This window comes from Pholcus phalangioides, unplaced genomic scaffold (genome assembly GCF_987345545.1).
Source record: "Pholcus phalangioides strain wild (caught in Gottingen) unplaced genomic scaffold, Ppha-v1.0 ptg000017l_1, whole genome shotgun sequence".
Lineage (NCBI taxonomy): Eukaryota > Metazoa > Arthropoda > Arachnida > Araneae > Pholcidae > Pholcus > Pholcus phalangioides.
Genome location: NW_028301610.1, coordinates 58643315 through 58669200, shown reverse-complemented (window position 1 = coordinate 58669200; position 25886 = coordinate 58643315). Strand labels below are relative to the sequence as shown.

Sequence of the window (25886 nt, the reverse complement as noted above, 5' to 3'; positions counted from 1 at the left end):
CATCGGAAGATGAAGGAAAACACCGTCAATTTTTGAAGAACACTGACTTTTTGTGACACTTGGCATGATGGCAGTCTTTCCACCATTACCGATGTTTGTGTCCGTAACACAACTTGTACAAAAAGGAAAAGTCGGCCCTCTTCTCAAACGTTTGATGAAAGGAAATTCATCGGAATAAGTATCTTTAAAATTGATTAAATATGTTTTTGCTTTCATGCTTTGTTATATCACACGTACATAACTTCAACAAAAGAAATTTTGACCATATGCGCGTCACTAGAATCTTCAATTATTATCCAGGACTATTGGCTGCTAAGCCATTTTCCTGCACGATAAGACAAACAACTTTCTTGTTACCATCAGAGGGTTTGTAAAACTTCCTTAAAAAGGGAATTTCCCCATCTACGACGTGTGACGTCATTTCGAAAGGGAAAAAAAAGATGCTTCATGCCCCACAAGAAATTCCTTAGAGATCGTTTTCATACGCGGGGATTTTTTTTAATGAAGTAGGGAATTTTTAGGGACAATTAGGGATTTTTGTGATTTTCGTAAAAATTCGGGAGATTTAAGAACTTTTCGGGAGGTCGAGCGATGAAGCTAAAATTCGGGAGATTCCCAAAAAATGCGGGAGACTTGGCAGCTATGCGTATGACATCATTTCGAAAGGGGAAAAAACAGACACAAAAGACTTTTTGCCACCCTTAGGGATTGTTTTCAGAAATGGGGATTCTTTTTAAATGAAGTAGGGAATGTTTGGGACAATTAGGGATTTTTGTGATTTTGGTAAAAATTCGGTAGATGTAAGAACTTTTCGGGAGGTCGAGAGATGAAGCTAAAATTCGGAAGACTTGGCAGCTATGATATACCTACAATCATGTATGTAATACTAAAGAACATTCCACAAATGAATAATCAAATGTTAAATAAAAAACATTGTCATAGCAAAACAGAGCAAAAATTTAACACCAAAATTTCTCAAATTAGAATTCATTCATTCATTTTCTCTTGGTTTGCGAAATTCCTTGAACACTAATTTACAGGGTTCATTGATATATACCACCAATATATGTCCAATATTTAATTTCAAGATAGCATATGATATGATATTTTTGATACTTCCAGTCAAAAATGATTTGATATTTTCATGGGTAAATTAATTTTTTAAACATAAATTAGTTCATCAGTAAATAAACAGATTTGTTCAAAATTAAAATATTCAGTTGAGAATGGACTACCTGTATATATCTTCAGTCAAGAATTGTGGGCGGGCAGAGTGTGGAAAGGGAAAGAGACGACGACGAGAGAGAAACGAAACACACGTCTAGTCAGACGAACGACATTTTTATACAAGCAAAAAAGAAATAACTATACTACAGCAGCGGTGAAGTGAAGGGAAAAAGAAAGTCCCCAAAAGAGGGAAACGCTGCGTATATGGGGAAAGAACATGAATACATACACACAGTAAAAGGGGGAAAATGATATTATTCCAACACCCCCACTTCATTTTAGCCCGTAAATAAACATAACATTTCTTAATTTTACAATATCAAGTGCTTTTGTAAATCCGTCGGCTGGGTTGACTTTAGAGTCTATATGTTGAATGTCCAGACTACCTTCACTGATCTTCTCGCGAACAAAATGATGCCTGATGTCGATGTGTTTCACGCGACTGGACACAACATGATTACCGGCGAGTGATATGGCACTTGTGCTGTCACAGTACAAAGTCATGCGTTTGCTGACACAACCCTGCAATTCGGTCTTGAGTTGCTGTAGCCAGAGAAGTTCTTGAACGGCTGAGCTTATTGCCATGTACTCAGCTTCTGCTGTGGAAAGAGCGACCGTTTGTTGTTTCTTCGAATTCCAGCTGACGGCTCCGGCGGCATTGCAGAAGACATAGCCCGTAGTTGACTTCCTGTCATCTTTATCTCCAGCCCAGTTGGAGTCGGTGTAACCAATCAACTCCCCTTCGTTTTTCTGGAACACGAGCTTCTTGGTGAGAGTTCCCTTCAGATAGCGCATGATACGCTTCACGGCAGACCAATGAGCTTGACCAGGGTCGTTGGCGAATCTGCTCACCACTCCTACAGCGTAGCTGATGTCTGGACGAGTTCCTTGTGAAGCATATAGTAAGGATCCTACTGCTTCTCTGTATGGAACCTTTTTCATCTGGCTGCGATCTTTTTCATTCTTCGGCGACATGTCTCTAGTGAGATCTTGATCGGAGGCTATAGGTGTATTGACCGGCTTGCTTTCTTCCATAGAAAATCGTTTCAAGACGTCTTCGATGTATCTCTGTTGGTCCAGAGTTATCACTCCGTTTTTGCGATCTCTGATTATCCTTATTCCGAGTATATAGTGGGCTTCACCTAGATCTTTCATCTGGAACGCCTGTTTCAGCTCCCTTGTGATTCTGTTCTTTTCGTTTTTGTCATTGGAAAGAATAAGAAGATCGTCGACATAAACGGCTACGATGATGATTTTCCCGTTGTAGTTCTCAAAAAATATGCACGGATCTGCTTTTGACCTTTTTAAACCTGACTGCAACAATGCCTGACTTAAGTTGTCATACCATAGTCTACTGGCTTGTTTTAACCCATAAATGGCTTTCTTCAGTCGACAGTGTCGTTTTGGAAAATGTTCCGTGTCTGGAAGTTCCATATATATCTCTTCTCCAAGTTCCGGATGGAGAAATGCTGTGACCACATCCATCTGATCTATGTCCAGATCATGCTGAGCTGCTAGAGAGATCAGGAATCTAATGGAGCTGTGCTTCACTGTTGGCGAAAACGTTTCTTCATAGTCCAGACCATATTTCTGTGAACATCCCTTGGCAACGAGACGAACTTTGTATTTTTCTATGTCACCATTGGCCTTTCTCTTTGTTTTGAAAGTCCAACGACTTTTGATAGGTTTTCTTCCTGCTGGAAGATCACAAAGTTCCCACGAATTGTTATGAAGATGAGCTTTTACTTCAATATCTAAAGCCTCTCGCCATCTCTCTGCTTCGGGGCTGGCCATAGCTTCCTCTAATGTTTCTGGATCTTCACCACGACACAAACTGGCTTGATGCACAATGAAGCCGTCGTTGAAGTGCCTTCTGTCAGGAATACGACTGCATGTTGGACGTTCCTCATCATCGCTGTCTTCATCCGTCAATTTCTCGGAGAAATTTCCCGTGCGATGGTCGTCACCTGCTCTCATCACTTCGAATCTCTTGGGCGGGATGCCTTTAGTTGGCCTTTGTGAAACACGAATTCGGGATCCGTCACCTCTGGGATCGTCCTCTGATGGGTTTCTGGATCGCTCCTCCTGAGTTTTTATTTCCACGGAGCCAGTAAGTTCGGTTTCACGAACATCATCTTTACTCGCGTCGAAATTGTCGCTTACTTGATGTTCTACACAGAACCTAACATCTCGACTGATTACGACCTTTTTCGATGATTGGTTGTAGCAGCGATAGGCTTTCGACTCCTCGTCGTACCCAAGGAAAATCATTTGTACCCCTGTGTTATCGAGTTTTTGACGCCTCTCTGTTGGTACATGAACGAAACACTTCGATCCAAAAACTTGTAGGTTCTTGATGGTAGGCTTCCTGTTCGTCCACAGTTCGTAAGGAGTTTTCTCCTTTACTCGAGTTAGAACTCGATTCAAAATGTAGTTGGCAGTCATCACAGCTTCACCCCAAAAGTTCTTCTGTAAGCCTGCATCGATCAGCATGCAACGTGCCATCTCGACCAAAGTCCTGTTCCTCCTTTCCGCTACCCCATTCTGCTGTGGAGAATAAGCCGCAGTTAGCTGTGTTTGCACACCTTTATCAGCTAAGAATTTCCTCAAGTTTCGGTTTAGGTATTCACCTCCTCGATCGGATCGAATCACCTTTACTTTTCGACCGAATTCATTTTCAACAAGATTCAGGTACCGTTTAAGAGCATCGGATACGTCCGATTTTTGTGCCAACAAATGTACTTGAGTGTACCTCGAATAATCGTCGATGAACGTGACAACATACCGCTTTCCACTTGGTGTGATCGTTTGCATCGGGCCGCACACATCGGTATGAATTAGATCTAGCGGTGCGCTCGACTCACTCGTGGATTTCTTGGGAAATGGTAGTCTCGAAAGTTTCCCTTTCATGCACGTATCGCAGGACATGTTGATACCACAGTCAATGAGTTTCAAATCATGAACAAGTCCTTCAGCATGCATCTTCTTGATGGTTTCTACATCTCTATGACCCATTTTTCGATGCCATGTGTGTACGCAATTTTCTTTATGTCCAGTCACTGTATTTACTTTATGTAACTGACAAACCCGTAATCTGTACAGATTTCCGACAGAGTCAGCGATACCGATCTGCTTTCCATCTTTATGAATTTCACAATAATCACTATGAAAGTTCACGGAAGCATAATGCAATGTTAGCTGACGAACGGATATTAGATTACTGACGACATCGGGAGCATACAACACATTCGAAAGTAACACTTTTGTCACCGAACCGTCTAAATTTTTCAATAGCATATTCCCGGAACCTATGCCTAGCACATGAACTGTTTCGCCGTTTGCGACTTCAATATTATCTTTGTACGAGTTATCTAACGACGTGAAAAAATTGATATCGTTACTCACGTGGCGCGTGGCACCAGAATCCACAATCCAGTTTTCCGACCGTATGCCTAGTGACAGCAAGGTATCCTTTTGCTGAGCGGCGCTCACTTTATTTTCACTTGAGCTCCTGGACGTTTTCTCCGGATGATTCCTTTTCCACTCTGCGTATTTTCTGCATCTGTTCTTGACGTGGCCGGGCTTCTTGCAAAAATAGCACTTTATGGAGTTTTTCCTCTCGATGTGGCTTGATCCGAGTTTCATCATTCTTTCGGTGAGGATACTGCCTGGATCCGCGTGTTGCTGCCTTCTTTCGTATTCGGCGATGACCTTTTGCTGGACAACAGCGAACGTCAACTCGGTTTCGGCACGTGTTTCCAATGCGGTGATCATCGGGTCGAAGCTCCTTGGCAGGCTGCTGAGTAGCATGGCGGTACTCCATTTATCCGATAAGGATTCCTCGCCGAGGTCCCTCAGCTTCAGAAAAAGTTCTTGCATGCGGACGACGTGCTCGGGAACATTTCCGCCTTCTTCTAGTTTCAGGGAACAGATTGTCCTCATCAGGTGAACCTTGTTGGTGAGGGTGCTCTTCTCGTGATACTCCTTCAGGGCGATCCACATGTCCTTCGCGGATTTACTATCACGGATGTGAATGAGCTGATCATCTTCGACAGTTAGTCCAATGTACGCTTGTGCTTGGCTGTCGGCTTCCTCCCATAGATCGAGGGTCCTTCGATTCGCTTCACCTGGATCCGGCCTGTCGTTCTCGATGACTTTCTTGAAAAGTTTCTCTTTCATTAGCAGAAGTTTAACCTTATATTTCCAGTTCGAATAGTTGTGATTGTTCAGCTTGACAATATTGTCCTTGATGCTGGCCATTATCGTTGCGAAGGTTCCTGATGCACACGATAAAAACGAATGGAAACTAAACTTCTAACGAGATACGACTACTGCGTATCGGCGCGCGGAAAAAAAAAATTGAAAACGCTACCGTCTCCAAAGATACGTCTCTGGGTGATGCTCTGGGCCCATAACCTGTGGGCGGGCAGAGTGTGGAAAGGGAAAGAGACGACGACGAGAGAGAAACGAAACACACGTCTAGTCAGACGAACGACATTTTTATACAAGCAAAAAAGAAATAACTATACTACAGCAGCGGTGAAGTGAAGGGAAAAAGAAAGTCCCCAAAAGAGGGAAACGCTGCGTATATGGGGAAAGAACATGAATACATACACACAGTAAAAGGGGGAAAATGATATTATTCCAACAAGAATGAGGTGATATTTTCAGTGGAGAAGAGAGTCTGATACTTTCAGTTCAGCATGGGCTGATACTTTTAGCCTCACGTTTTCAATTAAGAATGGGCTGATATTTTCAGCCTCACGTTTTCAGTCAAGAATGGGTTGAAATTTTCAGCCATGAATGAGTTGATATTTCCAGTCTCATGTTTTCAGTTGTAAATAGCTAATATTTTCAGTCTCATGTTTTCAGTTGTAAATACCTGATATTTTCATTCAAAAATGTGCTGCTATTTTCAGTCAAGAAATATTTTTTTTATTTTCAGTCAAGAAAAAGTATAGGATATTTTCAAAAATATCATATTTACCCAAACTGCTTTTCCAGTTAAATGTGGAAATGAATTTAAAATATCTTATTAATAATTGTCAAATGTAAATCTTGATGTCAAAGAAATGTGACATCTTCTAAATTTTATAGATTACAATATTTTTGTGAAAACATTTATAACCTACAATAGCTTGACAATTCTATCGAAAATATCGGATCACAATTTTTATGTTGAATGTGAAAAGTTATGTTACTTTAATTAAAAAAACATTATATATATTATAAAAAAAATATCAGATGAATGTTTTTTGGGTTAAGGGATATATTCATCAAGCCTGAAAATGTTTATAAAATACAAATACAATGGTCACAACAGGCAAATCGCCTAATGAGGGGGAAAAAATTTGCCCATAAAAAAAATATGGGTGTCAAATATAACCAATATAAATAGCATATGGAACAAAAAAATATATATATATACCCTTTTGCAAAAAAAAAAAAATGAAGCACCATGGAGAAATTGACTGTTTTTATTGAAGTTAAACATGTGTAAAGCTCATGCACAGATAATGAAATTATTAAAAATTCAAAGCCATAGGACCCATCAATGACTAGCAATCACACATCAATCAGTAATTGGTGAACCCCCCCCCCCCCCGCCCGGTGGCGATGCATGCTTGTATACCTCGATGTAAGGAGTGATAAAGATTCCTAACCTCATCTTTCGATAAATTCTGCCAGGCATTCATCAGGGGCGGTATATCTGTCAAAGGGTAGCGCAGGTGTCCTAAGGTGGGCTCAGTGAAGATGGAAACCTCACGCAGAGTATAAAGGCATTCATCAATTGTTGCTCCAGATTGCACATTCTGGGATGTCCAAATCTGGCAGCCTACCATGTCCCATATATGTTTGATTGGTGAAAGGTTTGGTGACCTTGATGGCCAAGGAAGAGTATCAACAGCACAAATACAGTCCAGAGATATGGGAGCCACATGGGGCCTGGCATTATCTTGTTGGAAAATGGCCCCAGGATGATGTGCCATGAAGGGTAAAGCAACTGGCCGCAGGATGTCATCAACATATTATTGAGCTGTTAAAGTTGTGCTCAGGACGACTAGAGGCGACCTGCTGTCATAAGAGATAGCACCCCACACCATCACAACAGGGGTAATGGCTGTATGCTTCTCTAAAACAAAGACTGATTGCAACCACTGGCCCTGGTCACTTCACACATGGGTCCGATGGTCATCTGCTCCAAGACCGAAGTGGGATTCATCGCTGAATGCTATGTGATGCCAGTCTGCTGGCAGCCATGACGATCGACTGTGACACCGCGCTAGATGACTCTGCCGATGTTGTGGGCTTAAAGACGGATATCTTAAAGGCAGCTGTGAGCATATCCCCACCTCAGCCAAGTGCTATGAGATGGTGGAAGGCACCACAGGTGGTATGGAAGAGTCTGTAGCACATTGGATAGCGGACAATGATGTCGTTGGGGCAGTTTGGACTTGCCTCACATTCGTGCACCTTGACCTTCCAGAGCCTTCATTCTGCTGATGAGTTCCTTGTAGCAACCATTGCTGAGAGCACCTTTGCACAGCCGTGTCTGTATGGTGCAGGTGGCAGCCTATTGCTCAGTATGACCAGCCAGCTTCATGCATATCAACTATGCAAACACATTCGAAGTCGTCCAATTGGCTATAAGGTCTTTGAGAACGTCGTAGCAGCTTATTGATTGTGTCTCCAAGAAACTGCAACACCAACACCGAGAAAAAAAAACCCATCTGCAATTGTTACCTGTTTTATACAATGCTAGTTGCGCACTAAAGACGTGCCCTATGACTGACATTAACATAAAATAACTAGTGGGTATAAGTGGTGCCACGTTAGATCCGAAGACAATCCAGTAGATCTGGTGTCACGTTGCTTGTCTCCTGACAAATTAATTCACAATGAATTGTGGTGGAGCTGTCCTGATTATTTGAGATCAGAACTTAATTTTGATTTTGATCCACCTACGTTGGCAGCTGAGGATGAGACATTTGCTAGTGAATTCAAGAAATCCGTTGAACATTCATTGGTAGCAAGTGTTGATGATGTTATAAATAACATCCATAATAACAAGGGCCAGCAGATACACAACCACCATTAAAATAGTTGCTTACGTTCTTAGATTTTGTTCTAATGTGAGATCTATGACAGATAAAAAAATCAGGTCCACTCACTGCCCAAGAACTTGACGTGGCAAGAATAAAAATAATCCAGATAGTTCAAAGAGAATTCGGTGAGGAATTGAGGAACTTGAAGCAAGGGGCTCAAGTCTCCACTAAAAGCAAATTGAAAAATCTTAATCCCTTCATCGATCAGAAAGGATTGCTTTGCGTTGGTGGTCGCATAAATGAAGCAGACATTTTGTACAATCAAAAACACCAGATAATTCTACCAGCCAAACACCGACTAACGAGACTGATTTTTGAATACTATCACTGTAAACACCTGCATGTAGGTTCTCAAACCTTACTGCATCTCGTTCGCCAAACTTTTTGGGTTGTTGGTGCAAGAAACCTTGCAAGAAAAATAGTTCATGAGTGTGTAACATACTTCCGTGCACAACCGACCACTCTTGAGCAAATAATGGGCAACTTGCCTAAGGAAAGAGTAAACAGAATCTTTCCATTCTACTTTTGTGGGGTAGATTTTTGTGGCCCATTCAACGTAAAATTTAAGGGTAAAAGAAGGGCCCAATTGCATAAAATATGTGTTGCTTTATTTGTGTCTAAAGCAATCCACCTAGAATGTGTGTCAGATTTGACAGCAGACACATTTATTGCATGTCTAAAGAGGTTTTTTGCTAGACGTGGGAGATGCTCATCAATATTCAGCGACAATGGCACTAATTTTGTCGGTGCCAACACAGAGTTGAAACGTCTCATCAGATGGTTGTGAAACCTGATGAATCTGTGACTTATTTTTTCGCCTTCGAGGAAATCACATGGAATTTCCTACCTCCAGGAGCTCCAAATTTTGGGGGCTTGTGGGAAACTGGTGTCAAGTCCTTCAAGCACCATTTCAAAAGAACTGTTGGGTCTTCCAAACTCACGTTGGAAGATTTTCAGACTGTTATGACCCAAATTGAAGGAATTTTGAACTCCAGACCACTCACACCTCTATCGCCAGACATCAATGACTTTGAGGTCCTAACACCAGCTCACTTTTTGATTAGACGATCGCTTAACACCGTTGTTGAGCCTGACCTGTGCCACCTTGGTGATAACCAACTATCTCGATGGCAGCTCACAACACAATTCGTTCAGACCATTTGGAAGCGTTGGCAGATGGACTGCGTAAGTTCGCTCCAGCAACGAAATAAGTGGCACTTCTCAAAATCTAATGTGCAACCAGGTGCCACGGTGATTGTCAGGGAAGATAACGTGCCGCTGTGTAACTGGTTACTTGGAAGAATCGAAATCATTCCAGGTCCAGATCACAAGGTTCGCGTAGTGACTGTGCGAACTAAAAATGGACTAATCAAACGATCGATAGCAAAAATTTGTTTGCTCCCCCTTCAAGAGAAATGAAGGGACTTGGTCTTCATGTACTTTATCATCTAGTGTTTGTGTTTATCATATTTTAGCGGATATATTTTAGTATTTTCATTTGTGCATTTTAGCTGCATAATTTCATTGCATATGATAATGATGTTTTTTTTTAAGCTTTTCAGAATGGATATTAATTTGAATTGACTGTACATATGTTTTTGTATTTTGAATCAATTGCAACACATGTTTGATTACAGCAGTTATGTGTTTAGATGTTTTTCAGATCCTTTCGATGCCTAAGATAGGATATGCCTACACAAATAAGATGCATTTATCTTGCAAATGTGTTATTACCATTATAGTTATATACTCATGATTCTTCATAATTACTTTTGCAATATGTCCTGCATACACGAGTTTTCATTTCAAGCATTTTTTAATTTCTTTTGTATTTGTGTTAAATTGATATTGGTTGTAAGTAATAAGCATTACAACGCCGGGCGGGATGGAAACGCCTAACTTTTTATCTCTTGCTCCCAACACAAGATGGAGTTGATGTCAACTTTTGCTTTTCTTTTCTTGTGTATTTCTTCTTATTATTATGTCTCTCTCCCTCTCTATGGGGAGAAATGCGTAAGAGTGTATGTCACAACCCTCCAGTGGGAGGTTGTCTTATGTAATTCCCCTGCGTGTTTAAAAACACAGGTATGTGTTTGAATACATGGTATTGACCACTGAGGTGCTACAAAATTCTGTCAAACAACTCAGTTCATGGCGTAACACCAATAAGTTAAATCTAAATATTGCCAAGTGCCAATGTTTATATTTCAGTAAGAAGCATAGTCCCATCCTGTACAATTACAATATTGATGGTCAAACGCTCGAAAGAGTAGAGTACATGAAGGACTTAGGTGTCACTTTTGATAAGACACTGAATTTCAACCAGCATATTAATAACATTGTTTCAAAAGCATCAAGGAATGTCGGTTTCATAATCCGCAACAGAAAATTTTTTCAAAATACAGAAACTTTGCTACGACTTTACAATTCTTACGTAAGATCAGTTCTAGAATATTGTACACAAAATAGGCTTTTGCGCTTTGTTTACTTCAAGAAGTTTCAAATTTTTGATATTCGAATTCCTACTGACATACTCAGATCTACTTTTCACTATAAATACCTCGAAGTCCGCCGTCAGAATGCATTGATCACCTTTTTTGTGAAAATTCTGCACTTCAACTTGGATGTACCAGACATTTTAGCACAAATCAGTTTTCACTGTAACAGCATAAATCTTTGTAACCGAAATCTCTTGTATGTCCCATCATACCGAACAAACGTGTTGAAAAATTCTCTTTTCTGCTTCCTCAGGTGTGGAAGTTCTCATGTGCTTTTTTTACTTTTTTTTCTTTTTTTGTACACACAGATGGTATTATTTGTATATTTATTTGCGTTATTATTATTGTGCCGTTATTATCTGTATCATTATTTGCCTTTCTGTATTGCAATGTGCTGTTTATGTTTATTTTTTACTCTTTTCTTCACTCCACTGTAATTGGGCATATGCCTGTTGTGGGAGTTATATATAAATAAAGAAATAAAAGTTTAACCCATTTTCACTCACTGTACTCATTTGAGTACAGCTTAAGAAGAAGACATATCACTGTTGCAAATTTTTTCAGAAAAAAATACTTGTGGGCACAAATGGGTTAATATATGTTATAAAATGAACAGTTTCACAAATGAATTTATGACAAAATCAACATATGTGCAATCATTCTACTTAAATTAGTTACAGTAAGTAATAAGTCAGCTACCATTAATACAGGGTGTCCATTCTTACTATCCAATATGGGAGACTTACATTACAAAAATGTTTCAAGTGTGGTTACATCATCTAAGCAGCTAAGTAAATCAAAAAATCATTTTTGAAAAAGTTATAAAATTAAATTTTCTATGTGATTTTTATGTGTCATAAGTTACGCTGTATTTAGTGAATAACAATCTTGATGCCCTGACACATATATGAAACCAAAAAAAAACCATTCTTCTTAGACCCAAACTGACCAAGTAGATTAAATTTGAAAATTGTTTAAATAAGAAATGGGAGTCATACACAAAATTATTTCAGAGACAATTTTGACAAAATTTAATTTAATTACTAGGGGTATATGAACTACTGTAGCATTATAAATAATCAAATTTAAATTGTATAATTGTTTATATCAGGTATAAATTGAGCCAGCCTCTTAGCCCCTTAAAACATGAGAGTCTCACCACAGAAAGACCGGTATTACACTATAAAAGTTTGATGAAATCCTTTTATAAAACTAGGAAAATCCAACTAATAAAGCTCATAGGTTACATTCAAGCAAATGCAACCAATAAAATAAGCTTATTGGTTGTATTTTTCAAGTTTTATGAAAGCACTTTCACAACACTTTTACAGTGTAATCCCAGTGTAACACATTTTTCAGAATGGCATGATGTGTAAAGTTGAAGAGAAAACTTCTTCAAATGAAATAGCGTCTTATCACCAAATGCTCAGTTGGTTGGATTACTTTTTTTTTATTTAAAGCCAATTCTTTTTTTGAGTTAGTATCTGTGCAGCTGAATATCCAATGCTTTCATAATCAAAGTTCCTTTGGCAGTGCTCTTAACATGTTAATCCACCACCTCACACAGCAAGAGCATCATGGCTCCGCAAACCTTGATGTCGGGATGCTGACATCTTTGAGTAGAAGTGAACCTAAACTTAGCTAGCTTAAGAAGCAGCATCAAGTGTACCACATTATATGAATATGTAAAATAGTAATATATATATTACAGAGATAGTCAGAAAATAAAAATGAAATTAAAAAAAAAGGAAATTCAAGAGCTAGATTCGAGGCAGCAACTCTTGAGTTTCAATTGCCACTCCCTACCACCTGAGCTAACTACAGATGCCGTTTTTGGTTCTAATAAATTAGAGATATTAGCTCTATTAATTATACACAAATTTTCACACATCTGCTAGTCGCCGCAAGAAATGATGATCAGTTTTTGTGATACAAGAATTTTTTTTTGTTTCACATATCAGTGCATGAAGGGTTTTTTCCTGAATATAACTTATAGGACTAAGAGATTGTTTTAAAATTCAAATTCAACAACATTTTCCGAAATAGCATTCATTACTTGAGATTCATTCATTAATTATGTATGGCAACATTTAAAACTTATTGGAAGTCTCACTTCTAGAACTTACGAATCAAGAATTAATGATTGAATAGTGATAAAAGTGTACACCTGTGTATTTTTCTTGTATGTTTATTCCACACATAAAAAAAGAAAAAAAAATTGAGTCTATATTTTTTAAAACTTTCTTAAAAACTGTGAAAAAGAAATCCAAAGTAATATTTTTAATTTTGTTATTTGTCTACTTCATTTAGCTCTTCCTTACCGGTGTATCCTGTCACGCTTTTCCTCAACATTTTCGAGTTCAATAACTTGGAACAATTCATCCTCATTTTCAGGGCCAAAAATACCACCAGGAAGCTTTCTTAAAAATTTCTAAAAGCACAAAAAAAGAACTGATAAGTGTACACATATTAAAAAAGAGACACGAGGAGAAAATTCATGAAAGCATAAGAAATATTGCATTCAAGTCTGGCATGTGATTCATAAATTACTTCTGAAAACCTGCATTTTTTCATAATTACCTTCAGTACTGATGCTATTGTATGAACTGAAAAATTGTCTATATTAATAAGACGGCCATTCTGCAGGAAATGAATAAGTTTCTTCATGTTCCCTTGATGACCAGGAGCTCGAAATACATCCTTTTTAAAGGGTGCTTCTTTGTTTAATTTCAGTATTAAAACCTGTAAATGAGAAGAAAAACTATAACTAAAACACTAAATTATTGAAAATAATCATGGAATTGTAATTATGTAAGAAAGGCTTGAAATATACTCAAGTAAACATATACCATAGCCATATTCTATAATCATAACATCACAGTAAAGAACACAATCAGTGTTTTATAAAATGACTCAAGAGACAAAGCATAATAAAATAATGCTGGCTTCCATTGCCAGTTTCATTAGAAAAAAATTTCTGGGCTAAAGAGCCATGGTACAGGTGAAATTACACAGAACATTTAATCTACACTTATGGCAAAGATTTCTAATGGCGAAGAGGTGATCTCCTTGGCTTACCAGATACCAGTGAAGCAGAAGTTGTACTAGTAATTGTTTTCAAGTTGCATAGGACTTGTGTAGAACCAAGAACCGACGCGCTTGGGTCACATTTTCCGGATAGCTGAAAGCCAAGCTCGCTCTTCTCACTCACACACACACACACACATCAAGACAACGAAACAACAGGAAACGATGGTAACATGGCAAAATTTGTGGTGTATAACCTCCAAGGGGAAAACAACCAAACTGTTCTTCCCAAATGTGCAACTTCAATCATTCCTACAAACTTACCCAAATTCTCTCAAGACATGCCAGAATCAATGAATATCTTTTCAGGTTCAAGAAAAGCATGCCTCTTCTCCTCTGTGTACCTGTGACTTTACACAAATACAAACTGTGGAGCATATTATTTTCTTCTGCTCTAATTTGGACTCAAACAGATAAAAAGTTTACAAACATATCATTACTAAAGGCGATCAGTTGGCAGCCAGATCTAAGAACTCACATTTCAGATGAATATTTTACTATATTCAATCGTTTTATTGACAGCATATCGTACCTGTGTATATATATGAGCAACTTTTTCTCCCTCAATATATGTATTTTAATTTTTTTTTTTGTGTCTACTTAAGGTTTTCTTTTTTTGAGGAAAAAGAAACCATTTTTATTTTTCGCATCTTTTTTTATTTTTTTCTTCTGTTCTTTTAATTTTTTTACCTTCCTAAATGTTAAATTTCTTTTGTTTCTAATTTTTGTATATTAATTTGCTTTTCATTTTGTTTCATTTTCTTTGTTTAAATTTTTTTCCTTCATCTTTTTATTCTTTCTCTGTATCTTCTCAGCTTTCTTTTTCATACCATAGAATTTTTGATAGCACTTTTCTCACACTTCAACTGATTGCCCGCACATGCAATTTTTATTTATTTATTTTTTTATTGTAAATATTGTATATGTTTTTATTAATGTCTCATGTTACATAACCACTATTAATTTGTGTTCACATATTATATTCAATATATATGTATACTCATATTTTATAAACTCTATTTGTCGAAGAAAAATATTGATTTCAGTCCGCACAATACATGTAATACTTCTTGTCATGGAGCATGTAGAAATAAAATTTTGTAAAAAAAATACACACACACACACAAAAGGGGTTTCTTTTTTTTCTATGAAAATGACTATGATTTCAATGACTTTGATATTTATCCAGGCATGGCAATAAGTTACACTTAACTGAATATCGCTTTTTTTTTTTCTTCCAAAAAGATCTTCAGCAACAACCAATTTTTCAGGTTGCACTGAACTGCAATTTCTTTCATGTTTTGAGAGTCTGGTTTTGATGTTTGATTGAGTCGTGCCGATATATATATACAGTGCTACATGTACACAGATTTTATACATGCCAGTGGAACAATGAGGGTTTCTGAGATCTTTCACAGACTGCAGCATGTATCTTAATTATGTTATTGATATGTATTTGTGATAGTTTTCATTTCTTCAAAGCAATTATTTAATTGTGCACAAAGGGTATGTAATATTGGAAATTATATTGTGTCTTTGAAAAAATTTCTTGGATCCTTAAGCTTTTTGTTTTAACACAGTCCAAACATGGTTTTACTTTTTTGCCCTGGAATTTGTAAGTTTCCACTTCATATTCATTTTAGATGCTTCAATCTGTCAAATTTTTCTCCTGCCCTTGACCTATACTTCTTATATATATATATATAACAGATTCTGTTCCTTATAAACCTTAAAAAAATGAAATTAGTTTTGAAATTAAACTTATCCTTCTGGACACTCTCTTGTGGCACTTGAGCATTGCCGCAACATAGGTTTGGCCCTGGGAAGATCCTTACGTTAAATACAGAGGAAACAAAGGAGATGCCATAGTAGAATTTAGAGGGAAAATACAGTGAGTAGTTGTGTTCTCAATCACATCCCACAAACCCCTTGGAGAGGGATCCACAAATTATTTTTTGATAAACAGCCTGACTTTTTCATAAATTAAGGTAGTGCCAGAAAAAAAAATCTTATTACTGCATGGTTTGAACTACTCAGTGGTTTTTAAAGTTTAGTGCTCTCCTGGGGAACTTCCCAAGGAAAGTGCATCTCACAGTTTGACTAACCACTCACCAAACCATAGTATAACACAGTATTACATAAAAGTGGATTTCCTTAAAATCTAATCAAATAACTGCAATATATCTAATTTTGCAGTATAATGAGGCATGCTATAACGGGAGGGGATCAACTTTATTCCATTTTTTTTCAAGATAAAGCTACAATCATGGACCGCATATCTTGGAGCAGGGCCGATAGGCTGGGATCTTTTGCAGGTCCCCTGGTCAGATTTTCCCGGATAATTGCCCTGGGCCTTGTCAGCCCTGCTCTTGTGGGGGAAATGGGTACAACACAGCCAAAAGACATGATAAAAATAAGTGAAATCTTACCAAAAGTGGTCCAGGTATATCATGCTTACACACTTCATCGAGCGAAACACCAAATTTTACCCTTCAGAAAAAAAGAAAAGAAACATTTATAATGCTCATTCTATCAATTTTTAATTCGACAGCACAACAAATCAATTTTGTGTTTTAATGTACCTTCACAGAAAAAATGACTTGATTACTTTTAATTAGCTTACTTTTCCATTCGAGTTGGATATGGTACATTTTGGTGCCCACAAGACGTGACAACACTACTTAGAGTAGCTGCTCCACGATGCATTCTCTGGGCCCACCCGGACATCATGTATTCCAAGTTACCAGGTATAACCTGAAAAATAAGAACTGATAACAGCGTTGTACCAAATGATTTTATGCAGCATTATTTGAGTTCTCTATTGATTTCTGGCTTTCAATCAACAGAATTATGAAGAAAAAGCACAAAAAAATTCAACACAGGATGTAATTTTTTTTTTCGTCCTTCAAAAAAATACCATATTGTAAAAAATTACTTGAATAGGTCCCTAGGCCAGGATTTTTCACAAAGCCGCCCCCCCCCCCCACCACCAAATAGTGATTTTATGTTACATATAGTGAAAAATTGAGAAAATATGCGAGGTTCATCCCAAACTAGAGTCATGTCAACCTCAACTTCCCACTCATGTAGGAGCCTTTAATTACATAGGTTACTCTCTAATCTACATAGATGATATGAGTCATTCAAATAAAAGTTTCATCCAGAACCTCGAACTTTCAAGACTGATTACACTGAACAAATTTTCTGTGTCTGAAACAAAAATAGTAATTTCTTATATAATTTGGTGGGCAAAACATGAATTCGACCATAAAAAAGCAGGAATGGCTACAGTTTTCTCTGAAATTTGACATTTAATACACATATAATCACACAATACATTTAAACACAACATAAGTATATAGAAAACAAAATAAATGTATGGAAAAAAACAACACAAATTTATAAAAACTTCACCAATATATAGAAGCAAAACATTAATACGCACAATGCAAATACATAGAAACACAAATTTATTACAGCATGGCTGGACAAGGCGCCACGTCACCATGGCAACTAAAAAATTGGTATTGGCACCTAGAAAATTTTCTTGGTGTAGTTACTAAATTGCAGGCTGAGAGCAGCACAAAATGTTTGGAATTTATAGCATGTCTGCCAACATATGAAAGAGGGTCACTATGCCTGAAAGAGTCAAAAAAGAATTATTTTGAACCTTTTTCTTCAGGTAAAAATTTTTTTGGAGCCTAAAAAATTGTTCTCGTGCCTAGATTTTTTTCGCGATTTGTCTAGCCTTGTATTAAAGCATAATAGTCTATTTATCAGCATCTAACATGCACTTTGTTTTGCAGTGCCTTTGTACTGCACATAACCTTTCAGATCCTAGCATTCATTTTTTGGAATTTTCAAAAATTTTTTTAAATTTGATACTTAAAAAAATGCATTAAAAACATAAATGTCAGAAAATCTTTATTTTTTCAAATTTTCAATTTGTTATTATTTTTAAAGAAATAATTCACTTTGTTCAAATTTTTTCAACCAAGATGATGCATGGTATATGGGTCATTCCCAAAAAAAGTGTACATTCTACATTTTTGAACTGAAAAATTCAAATATGAATTTCCAAAATAAAATTGATCTCAAATTATAGCCAATGACTTGAAGTTTAATATTTCATAAATAGTTTTCCTTTTTATTTTGTAATAATATTTTACTTCTTGGGTTTTATGACTGAAAATCATAAATTCTGCCTACTCTGTTTCGAACACAAATATCGCTGAAAAAATATTGTTATGTCTGATGTTTTTATCTCTTAAAATGATTAAACCAGCTCATTTATTACACATATGCTGAAAAAAAGCAGTTTTAAATTTTTTTTTTTTACTTTTTTTGTGTTATTTTGATGATTTTTTGTGATTTTTTAGAAATAGCTCATGGAAAAGTTTATTTTTTATATGTATTTAGCTACTTAAAATCAAAACTATTTATTTCTGACAGACAATTGGTTGGTAATTTATAATTTAACATCTTATTTTGAAGTGTTCTTAAAATTTTTGCCTGTGAACTGCAAAAATGCTTCCCATAGCAGAGTGGACACCATTTTAAAAGAGTGCACAGAAATGTTTAACTGAGCAAAAGATATCTAAAATATTCTAAACAGGCTATGCAAATACACTTTCATTTTCTCAAAAATTGTATACAAAATGTGATATATGATCCAGACTCCTCCTCTATAACCTTTGAAAAATGTCCACTCCATGAGTAAATTTAAAAAAACACATTCCTCCCCCCCCCCCCCGTATGAATTTTGGTCTGGTAAAATTTTTAAAATATGGTCAAAGTGGACACTGGACTTGCTCAGCTGTAAATTATATCATTGGAATGATTTCTCTTTTACTTCAAAATTTTTTATTGAAATTGAATAGTAATTTGATGTTGGTATAAATCTCATGTTTATGTTTATGCCTCTCACATTAGTGATCTAGAGTTGACTGCGCAAGGGGGGGGGGGAGTAGAGCCTGGAAACAAAAATAATATAAGAAAATAATGGTTCTGTTCTATAAAATGCAGAATGTGTATTGCCAAATAACGACCGTTACTCATACTAAAATGTCCCTTATGACACATATCCCTGGATCTGTGACCCTGGCAGTGATTTTGACGATGATCTGTATTATGCCACTTTAGTATTGAACTGAAAAAATAACATGACGGAGAAAGTTGTGAAGGGTTTAAATTGAATAGATAACTTATTAAATTTAACTTGAAGCTTCAAAACCTCGAACTAAGAAAACTTTACTTTAAATCATAGCTTCAATTCTGTTGCATTGCTTGAGTTTGTGGAAGACGTAACAGAGTGGACAAATTAGCCTAAATTATTTTTAAATTATTGATAGCCTAAATTATTGATGAAAACTTTTATTATATTTTGAAGTATATCTCCATGTACTATCACTTGATGTTGATATAGATGAAAAAAAATTCATTATTTATGATAATGACATAACAGAGTGGACATCCGACAAAGAAAAAAATGTGACATAACGTGAATATTAAGTCATTTTGAAAAAGTCAAATCCAAAATTTCTGATCAAGCATTTAAAGTAAACCTTTTAATAAGCTCAAAAGTGTTATCAGCTTTTATCTGGTATAAAAATATATTTCCCAAATGACCCTAACAAAATGGACATTTTAAAATGGGAAAAATTTCGGGACACAAACAAAAAAATAGTTTTTTATAAGAAAAAAAATTTTTCCTCAAAATTTTATTATCAGTTTTGCTCATCTATGGCACATTTATAAAACGTGATTCCAAGTTTTTTGAAAAAAATTCCAAATTTGCACCGTCTGTTTTTCAAGCTGGGACAGCAAGATTTTGGGTTTTTGCTACTCAAATGATTATTTTAAAAAAAATTAGATATCATCTGAACAAATGAAGGAATGCCATATGGCAGATAATTAAATAAAGAACTAGAAAAAAATCAAAATTACTACCAGAGTACTCTGAAATTTTGTAAAAAAAATTATAGTCTTGGAAATGGTTTGTACTTTTTTTGGGAGAATGATCCGTACATTCATCTTCACATAAAATTTAGCAATAAAATTTTGGAAGAAATTGTATGTAATAAATCACACTTTTCCCAGAGGCACTTCTCCTAGAAGCCATCTTAAAAACACCCTGAAAGTTCAACTTTAAGTGCTGCCATCTAATAAAAAAGCCCCCACAGTTCATATTCACCACATACTTTAACTCAAAACTTACACAATCCTTCAAGTCAGGGCTCAACTCATTGAGGTCAAAAGAAAAATTCTACAGTGAGAAAAAGCAACCCACACATTTGTGGCACGATATGGAGCATCTCTTACAACTGTCCAATAGTAGTCAGCCAGCATTGATGTTGACCATTTTCCCTAGAAAAGTTGTTCTATGATCATAACTACTTTTTCACCATATAACAATGCTCACAAAGCAATTTTCAAATACAAATACAAACAAACACACAGACCATAACAGGCAAATTGCCCAATGAGATGGCTGAAAAAAGATGCCCATAAAAAATATGGATGTCAAATACAACCAAAATACTGCAACCCAAAATAAAGCATATACGCCTATCATGAAAGGAAAAAAACTAATAATTAATATTATATGTAACACTTAACTGTTAACATGGTGATATCTCAAAAATGAGAGCCAAAAGGAACTTTTTCATGGTGATATTCGTGTTCAGCAGGTCAAAACCATTAGGAGTGGTATATTTTCATGTCAGACGCAATTTCATTGTTGTCCAGTGTTATCGAGGCTCTACAGTACAAAATTTTTTAACAGTAAATTTACTTGAAAATCAACATAAGAGGCCCATTTCAAGTTTTGAGGGTTGCATGGGAAGTGACATAAGTTCAATTAAAAAAAAATAAAAACTGACTATTTACAATATACAAAGTTCCACAAATTACTCTAATTTTCATTGTTCAGCAAGACAGCGCTCCACCACATTTTCATGGAGAAATTCTAAGAAAACTCAGTTATGTCACTGAGTTTTTTTAGAATATGACTTTTCACAATAAGTTGAATTAGAAGAACAGCTATAATATAATCTTTTTTTCAGATTCCTCCTTGCATCTTGTAGGTTTGCTACATGGGCGGAGATACGGGGGCATTGCCCCCCCCCCCCCAGCGTCAAAGGGGGAGTCGACTGTGTGATCTAATGTATATATGTATATATCAATTGACATCATCATTGTGCCCCCCAGCAATAATGACCGTGCTCCCCCCAGACTTCCAAGTCCATCTCTGCCTATGGTTTGCTATTTCCTTCCTGCTGGTCATGGGTTTGAACCACACCATTCCAAAAAGCTACAAATGGCACCGTTGTCAATAAAGGTTTCCTTAAATGGGTGGTTTGGATAGTTATTATTATCATCCTTTTTTTGCCTTTGGTGAACCTAGGTTCATTTAGAGATGTAAAATTCTCGAGAATAATGTTTAAGAGAATATTCTCATCAAGGAGAATATTTGAGAATTGTCTCTGGAAGGACTGCTATTATAAATAACTTGAGAATATTCTCCTGTTATTTATAATATATAGTTATATACTGTATAATACCCTTAAGAATATTCTCTAGAAGGACTTTCATAAATTACTGGGAATATTCTTATAAAAAATAATAAGAATTATTCTCAAGTTATTAATAATAGTCCTTCCAGAGAATATTCTTGAATGTTCTCCTCGATGAGAATATTATTCAGAGATGTGAGGTGAGAATATTCTCCGAGAACGAGAATATTCTGAGAACATTCTCCTGGATGTAAAAATTGGAGAATAATCAAGAATTTTCATTTTTCTTTTAAATAATTTAAATTTTTTTTACTAATTTTGTTTATATTATGAAATATAAATCAGTTTCCATTGCCTGAAACATTTACAACGAAACAATTTTTTGGTATAATCACCCCTCAATGACAACTTTTAGTTCGAGAATATTCTTAGAATATGGTCATGATGAGAGGTTTTAAAAGTTTGGTTCTAAAGATTTTAGAAACCTTTAAATTAACACCTTAAAAAATTATTTTAAAATAGATAAATTTTCAGAAATAAGTTTAAAGCAAAGCACAAAAGTCCGTTGATTGACAAAGGAAGCTATTCTTATGCAATCACTTTCATTCTCAGAAGATACAGAACTGTTTTTTTCTTCAATGTACATACACTTAAATTCTGTATCACACATTTCTTTGCAAGTTATGCAATTCAGCCATGTTGGTTCCATTTTCTTGCTTTTAAACTTTAATATTGTGGGCTACAAATTTCAATATTTCTTGTCTTCTTGACAGGAAGACAGAGATGGGAGACAGAGAATATTCTCTCGAAGGACTATTATAAATTATCACAGAAGATTCTTATCGTAAAATAATAAGAATTATTCTCAAGTTATTTGTAGAGATTATTTATTACAATGTATGTTATTACAAATATTCTTGAGAATAATCTCTGGAAGGACTATTATTAATAACTTGAGAATAATTCTTATTATTTTTTATAAGAATATTCCGCAGTAATTTGTAAAAGTACTCCTTCCAGAGAATATTTTCAAGGATATATATATATATATAAGTTAATATATTATATACGTTAAATATATTATAAATAACAAATAACGGGAGAATATTCTCATCAAGAATAAGAATATTCTCATCAAGGGAATAATTCTTGTTATTTTCGATAAGAATATTCCTTAGTAATTTATAATAGTAGTCCTTTGGGAGAATATTCTCAAGAATAGACTTGGTCCCTCTCTCTCTTCCTGTCAAGAAGAGTATTAAAGTTTGAAAGCAAGAAAATTAAACCACATGATTGAATTGCACAACTTTTAAAGAAATATGAATGATTTAGAATTTAAGTGCATATACATTGAAGAAAATAACAGTTCTGTATCTTCTTAGAATGATGGTGTTTATATAAGAATAGCTTCCTTTATCAATCAACTTTTGTTTAATTTTTTGTGCTTTGAAGTTATTTCTGAAAATTTATCTAATTTTAAAACAATTTTTTAATGTTTTAATCTTAAGGTTTCTAAAATATTCATAACCAAACTTTTAAAACTTCTCATCATGACCAAGAGAATATTCTTTAACTAAAGGTTGTCATATTGGGGGAATTATGACACAAATTGCTGTTGTAAATGTTTGAGGCAATGAAAACTGATTTATATTTTATAATATAAACAAAATTAGTAAAAAAAATGATTCATTATTTAAAAGAAAAATGAAAATATTTTTGATTATTCTCCAATTTTTACATCCAGGAGTAAAAACTGAAACTCAAAAAACTAAAAAATTCTCAACTCTTACATCTCTAGGTTCATTCAACGTTGCTTGCAAGGGTCTGTCCAGACTTTTTTGTAGGGTCCTATGAAAATTGTCCTTAATTTGTGAAGAGGGTCATTAATCTTGTGGGAAGCGAAATGATCTAGTTGATCTATCACAAAAGAAATGAAATGTAAAATTTATAATTAATATCTTCATTGTTTTATTCTGTGAAGGGTCTGTTTTTCAGATCCGGAAAACAGACCCAAATTTTTACTGGACAGGCCCCTGGCTTGGCTCAAGCCTATACAAGAGAATGCGAGGGTAAAATAGGATACAAATGTTGTTTGACAGGATAAATATAGCAGATAATTGCCAGACTTTCTGTAATAGAGATAATGGTTTAGTTGAGAAAAATATTTCAATATTTGATTTCTTTCAACCTAAATGATTCTGCATTGTCTAGAAATATCCTTTTTTTGCACTCATTATTTTCCTCTTAAAAACAAAACACTACCAAAAAAAGGACTATAGTATAGTCCTTTTTTGGCTACAGCTGTTGTGGATTGGAAAAACACATCCCACTGCCTGGCCTCCCAGATGTATAGACATAACACCATTGAATTTTTTTTGCTTAGAGCTTCATTAAAGTGATTGTGTACTAACAAAATGTTTGCGACTTGAATTTGAAACAGTGCATCTCTGCAGCGCAGTTGATTTAATGACACTTGAAATGCAACTAAATACTTGGCAAGAGATTAAATACCATTTAGACATCTGCAAATAACTAAAAGTAGTCATATTGAACTTAGTTTTCCTGTTGCATAAACTTTGCCCTCTTTAATGTAACTAAAATTTATAACTAATCATATGGATCTCCCTATATGCTGTTGGATACTGTATTTTTTCATTAAAACCTTATTAGTTACTTTTTCCAAAATTGTGTAAAGCAGTGTTTCCTCAAGTGTCCAATATTACCCCTTGGAAGAAGGTCAATGGGCAATAGAAGAGCTGTGGGTATGACATAGGGTCCTATGGGTTTGCTGGGGGCAATGGAACAAAAAGTTTGGAAAGCTGTTGTGTAAAGCAGAGCTGAATAAATCAAAAAAATATCCAGGTGCAAAAAAATTTTACCTGAATAAAAAGGTCCAAAATAATGCTTCTTTTGACTTTTTCAGGGCATAGCTACCCATTTTCATTTTGGCAGATATGGTGCTATAAATTCCAACCATTTTGTGCTGCTTTTATTGTGCAATTTAATATATATAACTACACAAAGAAAAATTTAGGCGCCAATACCAATTCTTAGTCACCATGGCGACCTGTCAACTGGGATTTGCCCAGCCCTGGTGTAAAGCAATCATGTTCAACATTCAGAGGAGTGTGGATCACTTCACTGGTGTAAAAACGTGTCGCAGATCCTTCAAGTGATCCGTAAATCTGCCACAGGCCACTCGAATGATCTGGAACTACTCAGAAACAGCACCATCTTAAGGCACGGCCCGGGGACCTAAAAAAATGAGTAGTTAAATTTATTGAAAATTTACCAGAAAGGACCTCAGAAAAATCACTTGGCCCGGGGCCCATGATGCTGTTAAGACAGCCCTGCACAGAAGACCCCTTAAAGTGCTCTGAAACTGTGCTACAAGTCAATTACGTGATCTGTAAATGTGTGATAGGCTTCTTGAACGATCTGGAACAAGCGGTTACCGCTGGTAACTTGAGTGATACAGAACTGCATCAAGGGCTACTTAAAACCTCTGAAACTGCACAATATGCAGGTCACTTAAGTGATCTATAAATATGCTGTAGATCACTTCAGCTATCTTTAAATGTGTCAAGACTCGCTTCAGGGATCTGGAACTGCCCTACGGGATATTTAAGTGCTTTGGAATTGTGCTGTTGTTCCTCAAGTTAAGTCTATAACTAGGATTTTTGGGAAGAGGTGCAACCATGATTTCACGGGCCACATTTGACCACAGGACATGGGTTGAGCATATGTGATGTAAAGCTTGATATTTTTATTACATTCATAAACATAATTACTCACCACCAAATATAAAGGCCTTTCTCACCAATATGCGTGCATTGTTTCATATCTTCGTTGGGGCCATGTTGATCATTGATCATACAATCGATTAAGTTTCAGTGTTTTAATGGAAAATGTTCGAACATCGGGACTGATTAAACTTAATATTAACAAGCATTCGGAACCAGCGATGCTGGATCTTTGTACACATATGATACACAGACTCTACATGGAAAGTACAATGTGCATGTCACCCATGTTTAGTCCGGTTTCGTCACTTTCTTTAGTAAAAGTTCGAACATTTTTCCACGTGGATTCAATGGAAGTAAAGGGAAATATGTGATAACGATAAAAATGAGGATCCATGGTTAGTATTATTCATCCTCCTTGTCAGTTTGCAGCAGCAGCAGCGCGCTTAGTGGCCTAATCAAGTCTACCAACATGCGCTAAAAAACGACAACAATCGCAGTGCGCTAGTTAAGCGCTTGAATTTTTGACTTTATTATACAGAGCTTTTAGCTTCTACGGCTATTCCCTGCAAGTGAAGTGCCTTATTTTATTGCTTTTTTGGATAGATTAGAAGCTGAAGTTTTACCGCCCGGTCTAATTTTCGAAATTTCCAATGAGGCAATCAATAGACTTTCTGGATATTATGTCAAGGTGAACTTGAGAAAAAAAAA

General features: G+C 35.8%; 1 protein-coding gene across 3 annotated transcripts in view; it reads right to left on the bottom strand.

Annotated features, from left to right (window-relative positions):
• Positions 1–25661, bottom strand: part of RhoGAP71E (Rho GTPase activating protein at 71E) — a 75446-nt gene extending 49785 nt beyond the window's left edge. Inside the window, exons 1-5 of one of the 3 annotated variants that reach the window (XM_089246709.1) lie at positions 25228–25661; positions 16542–16672; positions 16348–16408; positions 13412–13573; positions 13153–13262 (exon numbers count right to left, since the gene is read on the bottom strand). In XM_089246709.1, coding sequence (XP_089102835.1) covers positions 13153–13262; positions 13412–13573; positions 16348–16408; positions 16542–16648 — 440 coding nt within the window. In that variant the 5' untranslated portion in view covers positions 16649–16672; positions 25228–25661. The remainder of the gene's footprint in view (positions 1–13152; positions 13263–13411; positions 13574–16347; positions 16409–16541; positions 16673–25227) is intronic. The other 2 variants (XM_089246710.1, XM_089246708.1) reach the window with 2 other exon arrangements.
• Between the last annotated feature and the right edge of the window lie 225 nt (positions 25662–25886).